At 34.2% G+C, this 15,387-nt stretch overlaps 1 protein-coding gene across 13 annotated transcripts in view; it reads right to left on the bottom strand.

Moving 5' to 3' along the window:
- The window catches only part of SUGCT (succinyl-CoA:glutarate-CoA transferase), a 338,050-nt gene that overhangs the window by 49,558 nt on the left and 273,105 nt on the right, over positions 1–15,387 (bottom strand). For 12 of the 13 annotated variants that reach the window (XR_014578981.1, XR_014578982.1, XM_083822414.1 and 9 more), the window contains one exon: positions 1,615–1,678. The exons of the other annotated variant lie outside the window; for it this stretch is intronic. Coding sequence is in view for 10 of the 12 variants with exons in the window: in XM_083822414.1 (XP_083678540.1) it covers positions 1,615–1,678 (64 nt within the window). In the remaining 2 variants the exon portion in view is untranslated. The remainder of the gene's footprint in view (positions 1–1,614; positions 1,679–15,387) is intronic. 13 annotated transcript variants of the gene reach the window in all.

Genomic DNA, 15,387 nt, shown 5'->3' with positions numbered 1-15,387 from the left:
AATACAACGAACTCTTCATAGAAGCCCATCTAAATGGCAAATCATTAGAGATTAAGATGATTTATTTTTGTTTTGTACAGTGTCACTTGTTTGAGTTTTAGTAAAATAAAAAATAACTAAGGATTTGGGAAGTACTATGACTTACCTATGTGAAAACTCCCTCTTGCCAATACTCTCTATCGCTGCTGACAGACATTAGAACATTCCTTTCATCTCCTTCCTCTTCTTGCAGTTCAACCTATCCCCTTAAGGAGTATTTGCTTTCTCTAAGATAGATTATACATTGTATGCAACATGAAAACCATACACACTTTTTCTACCATCTGCAAGGCTTTTCTGCCCACTTCTTAAAAAAGAATTAAATCAAACCCCTTATTACTCTTTCCATTTTGTATAAATAAAACAGGATTACTTTTCTGTTAGAAACTAAAAAAAAAGGATTGGTATTGCCAGATATGTGCATCTAAATTAAAGAAGCATTTTTGAATACAGTCAAACAAATTTCCAAGCCTAGGGGGACCAAATGTGGAATGCAAACTGTGATAAAGAGCAAATATGAAGCATACACATACACACACACAAAACATCCCCCTCTATTCATGCAGAAAACATGATCTAATATGGGATCAATTTCTTTCAAATAATTCTTTCTGCATCCCAGTGTGATTCCAGGATGTGCAAATTAAGATAAATTTTATGGGTCAAATTCTTCTTACCACTACATGTGCTCAAGTCAACTGAAATTGATGACAACTGGATGCTGTGTCAGAGGGTGAAATTTGGCACAGAAAGTTACAATATAAGGAGAAGATGTTATAAAAATAAAAGTGACATGGTGCTCTGAATGAGGGAGGAAACAATTCTCAATGTGGCTTGGGAGAGAGAAAAGCATAGAGAAGCAGGAAAAGTTGACCAAATAGCTAGTAGATTGTCAGATAAATCTCAGTCATCAAAACAGAGTCAACTGTGATGATCTAAATGAAGATTTACATAGCAGCCCTTGATGAATTTAACCCCATTCCACAGCTAACTCCAATGGAAGTAAAGCTACAGCAACTCCAAGTCCTGATCCACTCAGTGCTTAAAAGATTCATTCATTACTTCTGTATTATTTGGAAATCCAAAACAGGTATTTAAGACTTCATCACTGCAGAGCTTTATGTCTGGTTTCATTAAACAAAATACTGTGATGAAACCTTCAGTATGAACATCCCTCCTCTTCCTTCTTTCTTCTATTTTTTAAAACAGAAATGTCCCTAAAAGAAGGCTGTGTAACTTGCAAAATAGAACTAAATCAAAAACAGATTCATGTATTCATGCAATGATTTAGCAGTAATATTTCTAGCAGTGGGAGTTTGCAAATATTATCAAATTCATGTTCATGATTTATGACAACTGACCGATGAAAACCAGAAGCTATTCTGACACATATTTTAACCCATTTTTCTGCTACCAGGATGGATACAAGCATAAATGTCTTCCTGGTTAAACTTTTGCTCATTTGAGTGAAATGTGAAGATGTGTCATGTCCTCAGCTGAGTTCCAGAACTATTCAGGATGTCATGTAGCATTTAATTTCAAGCTCCATTTAGAAAAAAGAATTAAACATCTAACCTGGAACGACTATCCTCCCAGCTGTGGGATGATTCATTTCCATCACAAGTCCATTGTGCAGCACCTATTAAAAAGAAATATATATATATATATGTATATGTGATCAAAAAACTATAACTAGTTCCTAAACTCAAGAGGAAAAAAAGATACATATCATGTTATTTCAAAGAACATCTAAAAATACAGAGAGCTACAATTCACATAATTTGCTTAATATGTAAAATTGAAGCCCTGATGTTTAACACTACTCTCTCTATATGCTTCTCAATAAATGCTTCTGTAGTACTTTACATGTCTAACATATCTTTAAGCTCCTGTATCCAACATCAAGCACAAGCAACTGTGCTGCAAGCATGTCATACTTTCCACCACTGACAGACAACTGCTAGCAATGTGGAAAGAGAATTAAAACCCTCACCCACTTTCCCTTTTACTCTGCAATATATATTAAAGGCATACAAGCAGCTTACATTCTCTAGTTTTCTGTTACTCAGCTGATTTTGAGCTCTTAATTGATCATGCTATGCAATGCTGTCCTAGTAGCTCTTACAAACATTAAGGAAAGACATCAAAAGTTTGCTGTTATTTCTGTTCTTTAGGGAGCATATGCCATAACTTAATCCTGTGTTTCTCTGTGTGGGATGATTATTCACCACAATTTCCAGTTTCTTGCTATTAACCTCAACCAGGAAAAAAAAAAAAATATAAAAAAAAAAGGTATGATACCAAAACTCTCAAATAACAGAGAAAAAGAAATTCATAATAGCAAATTCACTATTCAACTATTCAATGGAAATCTACATCCAAAGTCAATGAGTACTCTTTTTAGTTTCCTCGCCTATTGCTCTGACATCCTTCTAACACTGTTAGCTTAGTCACATAATCAGAAATATTAATATTCTCTGTAACTGAAGTATCCTGTACAGATAAGCCTCCCACTAACCAATTGTTTTTATATCCAACGTAACAACAAATCTGATATAAAATAAGAGTGCCTTGCCAAAGATAATGGTTGTAGAAATGAAGGACAGGAAAAGACCCTTAAGTGATCACCTAATCTATCTCGCTTTTCACCTTCCATTGTGAATAACATCAGCAACCTTGACTACTAATCATATGTATTGGTCTAATTATTCTTGAAAATTTCCAGTAAACAAGATGACAATTTTCTTAATATAGCCTGTACCAGATTCTCCTATTCTTAGCATTAGAATTTTTTCTCCTAATACAGAATCTAAATATCTTTGCTTTGTATTAAACATCTTCATTCCTGTTTTGTCCCCAACTGGATACAGAAAACCAATCAGTAGCATCTTTATAACATTCTTTAACATACTGGAAGATTGTAATCACATCCTCCTTCTGTCTGCTCTTTCCTAGACTAAACAAAACTAATCCTTTTAACCATTCTTTCCAGGTCAGATTTTGTGAACTTTTTATCTGGGTAGAATAGCATCTTTAAGAAATTCCCATTCTTGAACAGGTGGAGTCAAAAGGTCAGGTCAGCTTTCTCTTAGCTTGTGGGGTACATATACTTAGATGACATTTAGAAAGATATTTCTGATAAAAGATGTTGCTAGAAGAAAGTCTGTTCACTGGTCTAATTGTTTGGCGCTGTACCAAATCATTAGTTGTATTTCTCTTTCAGAAGGTTAACACCAATTTTGGTAGACATTCAAGCAAGACATTCAGATTTTTTTTTTCCAAATGACAGAACTGGAAAATGTAATTGCTTGTTTTAATTCATATTTAGAATCTTTCCAGTTACACCCTTAATCAAACAGTGTTGAAAGTTTAGCCTTCTTTCTCCATAACGTACTTGTATAGGTTTTCTTTATGCATTTTTTTGAATTATTTATGATCTGAATGCAAGAAAACTAACTCAATTGAACTTGAAATCAATAGGACATTCAGGCGCACACCCACTTTAGACTGCAAACTAAAGGCTGGGCCTAAAAATGACATCATTTGGTTAAAGAAAAACACATTCTCTAGCAACTAACTCAGGGTTCAACAAAATTCATGCCATTCTGTTCCAGGTCCCTACAATCAAATTCTGATTTTGCAGACTTATAATAATTTTAAAAGATTTCTTTTTATTAGTTTCAAATTCCATCTCCTTTTTCTTTACAGAATGAACTAAGAAAAGACTTCTGTATCTTTGAGGATCATGAGTAACTTCTATTCCCTTTTAAAAAGAATTAAAGATGCATTCTAAAACTTCCTTTCCATTTTCATGATAAGTATGGTGTTGATTTTCCCTTTCAGATACATTTGATCTAAAACACTGAAATTCTGTAACTCTTGTTACTCTTCTGTTTATTTTCTACAGTTATTACTGATACAGATCAATATACTCAGATCTATCTTCTTTGTTGAAGGACTCAATGCTTATAACTTAACCTCCATGCAGTGAGTCTGGCCAAAGACCGATTTTTTCCCACATCATTATACCATTTCAAAGAATTGTGTATTTCTCACTTCATGTGTTCCACTATTAGAATTCTCAAAAAGAAAGAAGAAAAAAAAATAAAAATAGAATGCTTAAGTGACTCCTCCCCATGTTCTCATGTGCATTCTAAAAAATTCATAGAAACATACAAGACTAGAATGCAACGTTCACATCCTTTACCATCAAAGACAAGGGAAGTCTGAGAACGAATTAAGAGATAGAACTTGAAGGTCTTCTCCAGTGTCTTGTACCCCTCCTATGGTTATGATCCTTCTTATGTGGTAGAGTCCTCTATACATTTCATATTCATACACCTTAGCTCAGCATAAGGAATTGATTAATTAAGATGATCATATAAAAGATGATAGCCATAAGTAGAATTTTTTTTATTTTTTATTTTTTATATTTTTTTCCGTATGTCTTACTTTCCAGGCTAGAAATATTCTATTACTATATTACCTGTTACCATTGAGGCTGTGTGAATCAAATTAATGTTTGGGTGGCATTTTAGTCTAAAATCACAGAATCTCTGATCGGTGATTTTGTGATTTTAGACTGACTATAATGGGATCATTGCAAGGGAATCAGAAGCATGGTCTGTCCTTCACTAATAACCTTTTCATGCCATTTCATTTTATTCTAAATACAGTCATCTAGTAAATTAAAACAGGAACCTCTCGTCTGTCTGCTGGTTAATGAAAAGAAAACCCGATGTCACCATTTTTTAATCTTAGCTCAATGACAACACTAGTAGTGTTCCACTGTTATCTGTGACACGTCCATGTAGAACTAATTTTTTCTGTTAAAATACATATTTATGTCTTTCAGCCTGACACTTAGAACTGCAAAGGCAAAGTCTCTCATATTTGCATGAAATAAAAATGTACACAACATAAAATAATAAAAAAAATACTCAGCATCCTATTGATGTGAATCGAATATAGTGTTGCTTTGAATTGTGCCATCCTGGTATGTTAGTATGATTCCTACATTAACTTTTGCTAAATAATCTTTTTTCTTTTGTCTTTCCCCTCCCCCCCCCCCTCAGAAATTGTGTTTTCTTGCAGACTGAATTTGTAAAATGATATACCTATTATATATACAATGCAGAATATATGTAAATTTCTATCATTAGTTGCTGCAATTCTATTTTGGAATTATTTACCGTATATGCAGACAGTATCATATTTGCTCATGTTATAACAGGAAAATATTGTTCAGTGATGGATAACAATGACGGAAGTCATGTTTTAATTTTGTTTAGCTGGCACATGTTATTGCATGACTTTATTCAAACTACAGCAAATAGAACAATTCATATGATTGTCTCCTAACCTCAGAGAATAAAATAATTTAAAATTATTTCAATATTCTTTTCCTAATATTATACACAAGGAAGTCCACATAGAATCTTTTAAGCACAGATCCTAATATTTTACTTGTGTAAAGTAAACCAAGGGTAATTTAATATATTTCATTGTGTATATTCTCAGTTATTTCATCATTTCCTCTAAGCTTGTCATGAGAACAAGTATAGAGAATACTTATATCAGCTGTTATGAAGCTCAGATTAATTCAGATATAATAACTTCAATGATTAATTTTTCTCTTTTCCCTAATGCTGTTATTAACTGTAAGTTCACAAGTGGTAAAACATTTTATAACAGAGAAATTCCCTTAGCCATCTGCTTTCACAAGGAGGATTAAATATTAACTCTACTCATTTCTGTATTCACACCTTCTTCAAAACCAATCATTCAACTGACACTACTTTTCTGCATTAATATTTGTTACCATTGGACATGTTCAGTTCAATATTTTTATTTTGATTGCAACATTTGAGTCTCTTGATTCTCATTCTAGTTAACTGACATGTAAGGCAGTAAATTAGAATAAAAGAAACTTTAAAAATATATGATTATGATATAAAAATAAAATATGTCTGAAAAATAAATTTTAATCTTCATGCAAGACTTGTAAGGTTGAAAATCTAGATTCAAATAGGGGCTTTATCTTTGACCACTTGAGAGGTAAAACTCATTCTCTACATGTTCACATATCACAAAAAGTGGTACAGGATTCTTTTTCAACTTTCACAGATCCTTCAAGGCAAAAAGGTGAAACCCTCATTTTTCTAGGACTGCTTTCTTCTTTAAAATAGTGAGACATACAGACACTAACGCAGTTGTTTTCTTTGGGACTTATTTGTGAGTATTGATTTATCTAAAGGACAGCTAGGCAAATTATCACCATGCAGGATATGTCTTCAGGAGAATTTAAAGAAATATGGTACTTCTTGGACACTCCACAACTTACGGATGTTGCATCACCAACAGCTTGATGATTGCTCCCTTAACTGCTAAACAAGCTAACTGTACATACAAAAAGGGTTGGGTGGCTTTTATTTCAGCAGAAAGATTCTATTAGTGAAGTAACAAAAGCTGTGAAACAAATTAATAATGAATGTATTAATAACAAGCATTCATGTTCCTCTCACCCCTCAAAAACAAATGGCCCTGTTACATGCAAAAGAAGTAAAATATTTTATTGTATTATTGATGTAGCAGCACAAAGGCAGGTAGGAGAGAAACAGAAGGTTTGTCTTTTCTCACGTGGGTAATGAGGTGTTTGGCCATCTACGAAATATTCGGCAAATTCTGCAATTATCGCAAGGTTCGCGTCATATCATATGAGTTCATTTCAGCTGTAATGTAAGTGATTATGCATGTAACCAATCACCTATGACAATGTGGTTCCTTTCTGAACTACCAGCAAGGTTTCAAACCCATTCTCGTTACTACCTAAGAAACAATTAACTTCCATATTCCAAATGGAAGGTGATCCTGGAATCAGAAATATGTCAAATATGTTTCCAGTCAAAAAAAAAAAAAAAAAAAAAGATTTTAAAAGTTCTAGGTAAGGCCATGCATTCTGCATACACATTTGCACAGATACTACTTTTTCACAGTTTTCACAGTTTCATCTAGAGTTCAGTGGAAAGGATTTCCAGGGACACAAAGGAAATGATGTAAACTTTTTTTTTTATATATGTATTTTTGAAGCCACAAGATAGCTGGCTGTTGGTAAATGTAATTACAACTCATGCCTCCAAACCACACAAAAATAATAAGACTGTTTTTCCTGTACATGCTGAACATAGTGCCACAGCCATAATCACTCCCTAAAGAAGTAAGAGCACATGTTGTGAACAGAATCTTATATTGGAATTGTATCCTGCATCTTAAAAACACCTCTTTACAAATAAAAGATTTTAACTCATTTGAAATTTGAAAAGGGGATTAAATATGTCTGTATCTCATGTCTAGTTTAACTTGGTGGTGTATTATTTGAATGATGTTAAGAAGCAGAATGTTTTGCATATCACCATACCATGTTCTCCCAATCCCCTTTTTTTCAATGCAATAGTTCCAGTATTTTCAAGACCTGTTGCAACTGAAAGTTATATTTCTAATAATTTTGTTCTTCTGTTTTGAAACATAGCTTCTACCTTCTAATATATAGTTTACATGTTGTATTGTATTAGCAAAACACATCTCTCTCTTCACCTGCATCTACCTCACATGTTTGAAGCATCTCACCATTTTACAATGGAACAGTACCTAGTTAAACAAAATTAAGGTTATTAATAATTTTTTGAATGAGCGAGATCTGCTTGTTTGTTTCTGGTTTCTTTTTAATTCATCTCTTTACTCCTGATCCTCTTATTCTGACACACTAAATTCTGTTAATATATCATAGTCTGTTATGTCACTAGCACCATATCTGTGATACTAAATGAATACAACAGAAAACCACACTTCACTGGAATGCCCATCCTATCTATATTTGCTTTCTGCTAGGCCACTGTCTTATTGATTGCTTGCTCTGGTGAATTTTTTCCTTTTTTAATGGGTATGAGGTGATGTTTTTGACAGAGTCTTTCTTATGCCACAGCTTCACACCTTTTAAGCACATGCCGTGGGCAAGAGTCCATTTTATTGACATCCCTAGGGATTGGTTTCTAATTCATGAAGCATATATCTTTGGTTCAAAGAAATCCTGACCCACATAACCACATATTCAAATACTTCTCTAATTCCTTGATTGCTGCGTCTCTTTCTTGGTCTATTACAGAATACTACAACTGGATTCTGTATCAGTTCTCAGGATTTAATTTCCTTACTTCTTATTTAGTTTCTTTTGTTTGTTTGTTTTTCTAGATTGTTTTTACATTCTCCAGTTTAATGGTGTTTCTATAAACTTATTTCTAGCTATTGGAACTTCAATATTGAACTTCAGTTTTACAACGACCACGAATTTAGCAAAAAAAAAAAAAAAAAAGCCTGCTAAAATACAGTCCTGAATTTCTTACCTGCCTTCCTGTGTGTCACATACGTCAAGAATTGCCACTCAGTTTGCATGCTCTAGAACTAAATGTTCCAAAATGGCTATCATTCACAGTGATGAGAAATTACTTCCCTTATGCTTTATCCCACTGTGACATTTGACCAGCTGAAGGTAGTTGAAGTCACCCATTATTACTACCTCATTAGCCTTAGCTGATTCTTTGATCTCCTTCAACATTTTGGACTCAATATCCGTTTCCTGATCAGAAGGCTCAACCGTATACTGCTCCCCCAGCTCTATGACCTAATCTGTCCTTCCTGTTCAGTTTATAGCCAGGTATTACACTCTCCTATTGATTTTTGTCATTCCAACATTCTTCTGTAATGGCTACTATGTCACGATCCTCTTTCTTTGCCAAGAATTTCATGTCACCTATTTTTTTCCTTTACACATCTCACGTTGGTATACAGATATGTATAGGTTTTGCATGCATTTGGGAAGTAGGGGGTTGGCCACATAATTTTTTATTTAACTCTTAGGTTTGACACTATATTAGCTTTCCAGAATTTCTCAGTTGTCTCTCCTTCACTTTTATTGTACATTTCATTCTTGTTCCTTGCACTTTTTGTGTGACTGACATCATTAACAGATGTCTTTAAACAGTCTGAGCCCTCATTTGTCAGCTTTTCCTCAACTCCTGTATGAGAAACTACACTCATTAATTTCCTGCACCAGCGATCTATTTTTACTGCAGTTCAAGCCAACCTGTTTCACAGAGGTTCTTCCTCTTCTTTGTAAGCATTCCTCTTGTGTGTAACCATTTTCCTATGGAAATCCTACTTCTCATCCTTCAGCTGCAATACTGAAAATCTTCTTAAACTGTGGAACCTACACATTAGCCTAAAAGCATTTCAGAAATGAGCAAAAAACTGATAAGACTTTTTACCAAGTTTCCAGGCAATATTTTAGTAGTTTCTTTTTCTGGCACTGAATACGTCCACTACAGTGAACTCATCTCAGACATCTTACGAAAGTCTGTTCATCAAGTTCTGGCCTCACCATCTTCATATCTGAGACTCTACTCAGCAAATTGTTTTAGTTGCCAATCTGAATCAGACAATTAATGTTCTTAGCAATTAGTTTCCCACATCATCTTTCAAACTCAGTAACTGAAGTAATATATGACTGATATTTAGATGACATATTAATGTTTTACTTCTGTTGAAACTTATTGCTGCAAAATAAAAATGAAAAAAAAAATCCTTGCTGCTAAGTCAGCCATAATCTAATGCAAAAAAAGAGACATTAAACAATCCAAAAAATATTAAACAATGAAAACCATTTGTGACAGAGCAGAAACACTTTTGCCTTTTACTAATCATCAAACACATACTCATTCTTGAGAAAAAGTATTAAATTCAATTTATACCTTACAGTCTACGTAAATGTAAGACAGCTGCTAAATACGTCTATATAAATCTCAAATGTTTTCATCAGACATATTGGAAAATAATGAGAGTAAAAGAAGGTACTTTTACTGACCTATTCCAGCAAAGAATAAGGTTTTTAACTATTCTGGAGAAGCAAGTATTTCAGGGGGGGTTTATTAGCATATGAGATAATTAATGTTTATAATGAATAGCTGAGAGACTAATAGAACAAGGTTTTGTAACTTAGGACAAAATATACAAAATTGCAAGAACACAGGTCTTTAAGTAACTGCATAAATTTCCTGTTTTACAAGTTTACAGACACAATCCTGATTTCATGGGGTTTCCTGGGTGCTCAAAAATCTGTACCCTTCACAGGTACAGCTCCCTGACAACCTCTTGCGCCATCAGTGTGGAAGTGTGGCAGAGGAGAAAATCTGCCCTTCTTGGTTAAAAAAAAAAAAAAAGTACATGTACTCTTCAGATATTTTTTTGTTTTCCCCTGAGAAATGAAATGTGATTGTAAAACCACACTTTTGGTGGGTTTGAATGTGTAAATCCTAAGTTCACAGAAAAACTTAAGCAAAGATGGTTGGCTGTACTGCTATTTGGATATGAGACCTGGCTCATCCTGAGAGCAAGATGTGCTGTGGTTGCATTCAAAGCACTGGCTCTGGGATCAAAGAGCCTGTCTCCAGCTGTGGCATATTGTTAATGTATAACACTGATAACTCCAGACTGATCACCTGGAAAGTGCTATAAAAACAGATTGATTTTACTTCTGCCACAGACTGAATACTGTTTGTGCTTCTTTCAGTCAGAATTACCAGTAAGTCAATGCTGGCAGTAGTGTTACAAATCACTGTTTTTCCAAATTTTTTCTGACGTTAGGTTATTTCAAATATTATACTCAACTTGTAAATATTATGTTTACAGTTTCTCTGCTCAAAAAGCATGTAAAAACCTAATTACAAATTGTTTAAATGCAAGTGAATGAAAAAAAATGAAGAAAAGTATCTTGAATTGTTCATGAACATATTATATTTTTATACATTTATGTATTATTATATTTTGGTGTCAAGAATGTCATGCAAAAAGCTTTCATTTTATTTCATTATGATTCAGCTTTCATATTAAACAACAACAGATGTTTTCCTTCGTGGAAACTGACTTGTAAATGCAAGTGACTGTAAGTGTATTCCTAAAGTAGTAATAAGCAATGACTGCCGGGCCTTCAAGCCCTACATATGAAGTGGGAGACTGGTGAGGAAGAAATACTATGAGCCTTTCCACTGCCCTTGTTTGCATACTAATCCCATAAATATTTTGTACATTCATTACATTTGGGGACCATATCCAGACTTGCCTAAGGAGCTGGCAATGAAGAGAAAATTCTGATGGTTTCTGTGGGGCTTTGTAGAAGTGAAGTTTTACAGAAGTACCTTTTTGCTATGTGGTATAGGAATAAGTCACATACAGTTGCAACTTTGGATTAAAAATGCACTGAGGTGTTTCTCCAATATATAGCAGAACTTTTTTTTTAACAATAGTGAATAGAAAGAATACTTCTCATAGTTCTGTTATAGAAATCATATTTGTTTTCTCAGATACATATGCATATTATGGCAAGAATACATTTATAGAAAAAAAAAATCTCAGCAGTCAGGAAGCCTCAAATATTCACAAACTTACTGCTGGGCTAAGAGTAAGCAAAGGAACCATTAACAACAGTGCTGTACCATCATGCTAATATATCACTTGGTTTCTGACGGTCCTTAGGGACCTCACCTGTTTTTCCCAGTACAAAGTACATAATCAGTATAGGTTTTCCAATCTTGCACTCCACACTGAGTTCCCAAGAGCCTCCTTTTAAGTACTCCATCCATCTTTCACCTGCCATGTAAGTGTTGCAGTTTATTTATACATCACTCATTGTTTTGTTAGAGCTGGTCTGTCAGCTCAGAGTACTTAACCCTTCCCAGGACCACAAAACTTGCTCATCCACAGAGGAATGCCACTTAACATTGGCACCTGCTTAGTGCTGTAAAGTACATCCAGATGGGAGCATCTCCCTGCAGACACTCAGCATGCTGCAGTCAGATATGCGTTACACTTCTCCTCGTAAGCAGTTTATTCCTGCATACCCTTGCACTGATCTTTGTAGCCCTTCAGAAAGTGAATGGTGATCATGGTTCAAACTATAGCATAGCATATAGGTGTTTCGTATTTTCTCAGTGCTGTATGTCCTCGGCAGTCAGAGAAACATTCATCAACAGGAACTCTGGCGCATAGAGATCTTTTGCGATTTACACTCTGCCCTGTTAACATTGGTCTTCATAACAAAAGCCTTGAAGATGGAGAACTCCTTAACCATGCATACATACACCAAGGAATTGGCATTCAAGAATGCTACTTGCAGGACGCATAGAAAAGCATACCCAAGTGGAAAATAGCTTCACATTTTTATCAGTCTCTTCTACTCCTTTCTAGAAATGCAGTACATATGTATTTTTGTCTATGTTTCCATTATTAACATTTAATTTCATGAATTTTATTATGCAACCATAAAATTTCTCTACAATTTGCAGTAGGGCAAAAATATTTGAAGGCCAGCCAGGTATTTCAGAGCCATGACTGTACAAATGAAAGAGGTGATTTCTTTCAGAAACAGAACAGAAAGGAATGAAAAGAAGGGGAAAGGGAAGAAACAGCAAAAAAAAAAAAAAAAAAAAAAAAGGAAGAAACAGAAAAGAGAAAAAAAAAAAGAGAAAAGAGTTTTGAAAACACTACATTTCACAGTTGTTTGGTCAATAATGTGCATCAGATGACCTGTGAAAATTTAACTGTAAAAAGTGATTAGTATTTGGATGCTATTGATGTAACTGCGGGGAAGGAAAAAAAAAAAGGTTTTTAAAGAAAACACTTTTTATGAATGTGTAGTGCTTCCAGACTTCCCTTGCTTTGAAGTTAATGATCCTACACCATTAACCTTAACGATGAAAATACTTGTCCTAAGTTTACAAAATATAACAGAAATATCAGTTGTGAGTGCTAATGTACAGAGTAACCAAATAGCCTACAGTAATGTCACTGGCTATTACGCTATACATTTTATTTATGTTTCCCTTACCAAAACACAGTTCAGATAGAAAATACACATCAGCTACTTAATAGAAATTTTAGGAAAGCACTGTTCATTTCCTTAAGTCACAGAAATGTTAGAAAATCAGAAAGTTCTAGATATACCAGTTCTAGATATATTTTGCTAGGTTAAAGGTTGGACCAGATGATCTTAGAAGTCTTTTCCAACCTAAATGATTCTATTATTCTATACCCCTAACTACACGGAGAACCTGATAAAGCATGAAATGCTGTTTCTGCTCTGATCTTCCACATTATGTTCCCACCTGTGGTCAGACCTGTCGTGTAAGAAGTAGCCTGAACTTTGTTTTGCCCTGTAAGATTCCCAGCAAGGACACCTCAGAACAAAGGTACTAGGGATAAGCCTCAATAAACTTAAGGATCAGTAACTTCATGTGGAATTACCATGAAACTGGTAAATTTTCCTGAAAACTCATCTGCAGCAAACAGGCTGAATATAAGCCATATCAGTCCCTTGTGACATGCTTTCTTCATCTCTGTTCCCAGCACAATTATTAGAAATCCAGAGAGTTCAGTGTCTATACAAACTTTCACATGCACTCCAGAAAAACAGTATCATACCTTTTACAGATCAGCTGATTGGAAAAAAGAGCTGCTGAAACAAGTTGTTCAAGAAGCTATAAGAGACGAGGAAATAAATATATATATATATATTTAAAAAAAAAAAAAAAGGACTGATTTTCCCACTTGAAGTCTTACACCAGGTGGTATGAATAAAGGTATGAAATAGTTCACCTGGATAAATTCACAGGTTCAAATGTTCTGATTTATTTGTGAAGTTACACTCATCTTTAACCCCACACTTTTGTGATGAGGACTTTCTTCTACCTCAACAGCAGTACCTGTTGTGTATTGTTACATAAGTCAATATTGTAATTTGATATAATTAAAAGCATAATTGATGAAAATCTCTCATGGCAGAGAAGTCTTTTTTTTTTCTTTCATTTAAATATAAGCATATGTCCAATGTAATTGGAACTGTGATTTGTACTTGTCTACATACTGAAGCATTTCAGAACCTTCATAACACCATTAATTAGCAACATTCACTGTATCTGTATTCACTGTTCCTTTGAAGCAGGTTGTACAGCAATTAACTTTTGCCAGAAGAAATCTCTCATGTCAAGCCATAAGCATTACTCTAAATGTTCTGTTTGTATAAGACCTTTGACTCTTAAGTAGTAATATTTAAGCAATTAGAATTAAGGAGGATCAAACCATACAAAATGTACAGAGGTGACATGTAATAAAATATACATTAAAAAAAAAAAAAAAGTCTGTTTTGCAGCTGTTTTATGAGACTAGGTCCTACGTGGGTTAAGATGAGACACAGCTCAAATGCATCAAAATTTCATGTTTTCAGCCTTCTGATTAAAATGTCACTAGCTAATTATACAGTATATAAAAAAGAGCAAATGTATTTAATAATCTCCAATCCTGCAAAAGGATTCTTCTTCTGGATCCACTTTTGGACCTATAAATCCGTTTGACTCCATAGAATTTCCGTACAGGCCAGAAGAAGTTGGACTTGGTGATCCTTGTGGGTCCTTTTCAACTTGGGATATTCTATGACTCTATGATACTAAGAAGTTTGTGTACACCACCCCACCTGAATATCAGAGTAAGCATCTGCTATACCCTCTGGACAAAAAAAGGCAATTGAAGAATGTAGCTGTAAAATTGTATACAATTTACTAGTAATAACTCTTCCATGATAATAAATTATCATGAAATAAGTTATGATAAGTTATCTTCCATGATAACTGTCATGGAAGAAACGACCACTTACAATACCTACATAGTAGCAATAGCAATTGGTTATGCAGAGCAACTAGTTAGGGTGATGCACTGGGCCATAAGAAAATGAAAATGAAATAGGAAAAATGTAAACTTAGGAACATTTAAACTTCCTGCTATGAAGACCTACCTATGATTTTCAGATGGAGAGAAATTTTAAAACTAAATAAAAACATTAGAAATATACTATGTACAACAACCTCGGCTTTTCAGAAAACAAAGATTTTTCAGTGATGTGATCCACCTCTAACATCTAGGTTCTGTGATTAAGTTAAAGCCTGATATCAGGGTATTTCCAGTGAGGATCAGGTCATGTCAGAGACCTAATGGGAAATCTATTCCCACAAAACTTCTAGCCTAATTTCCACATGAACTGCATAAATTGGTTTCAGTTAGACAAGCTTTTTTATTATCAGAACTGAATCTGTGAACTTGGCATGTTTTCTCACTTATCTAATGCCACTAAAAAAAAAAATATTCCAACATTTTCCAACCTTTTGCTTCTATCTTATATCTGAAGAAATATTATTTTGGAAGGACTAGAAAGTTCTGTCTTCATGTTGATGTTTTCCTTAGCCTCCTGAA

This window comes from Anser anser (assembly GCF_964211835.1).
Source record: "Anser anser genome assembly, chromosome: 2".
Classification (NCBI taxonomy): Eukaryota; Metazoa; Chordata; class Aves; order Anseriformes; family Anatidae; genus Anser; species Anser anser.
Note: the sequence above shows the minus strand (reverse complement) of the source record. Positions and strands in the feature narration are given on the sequence as shown.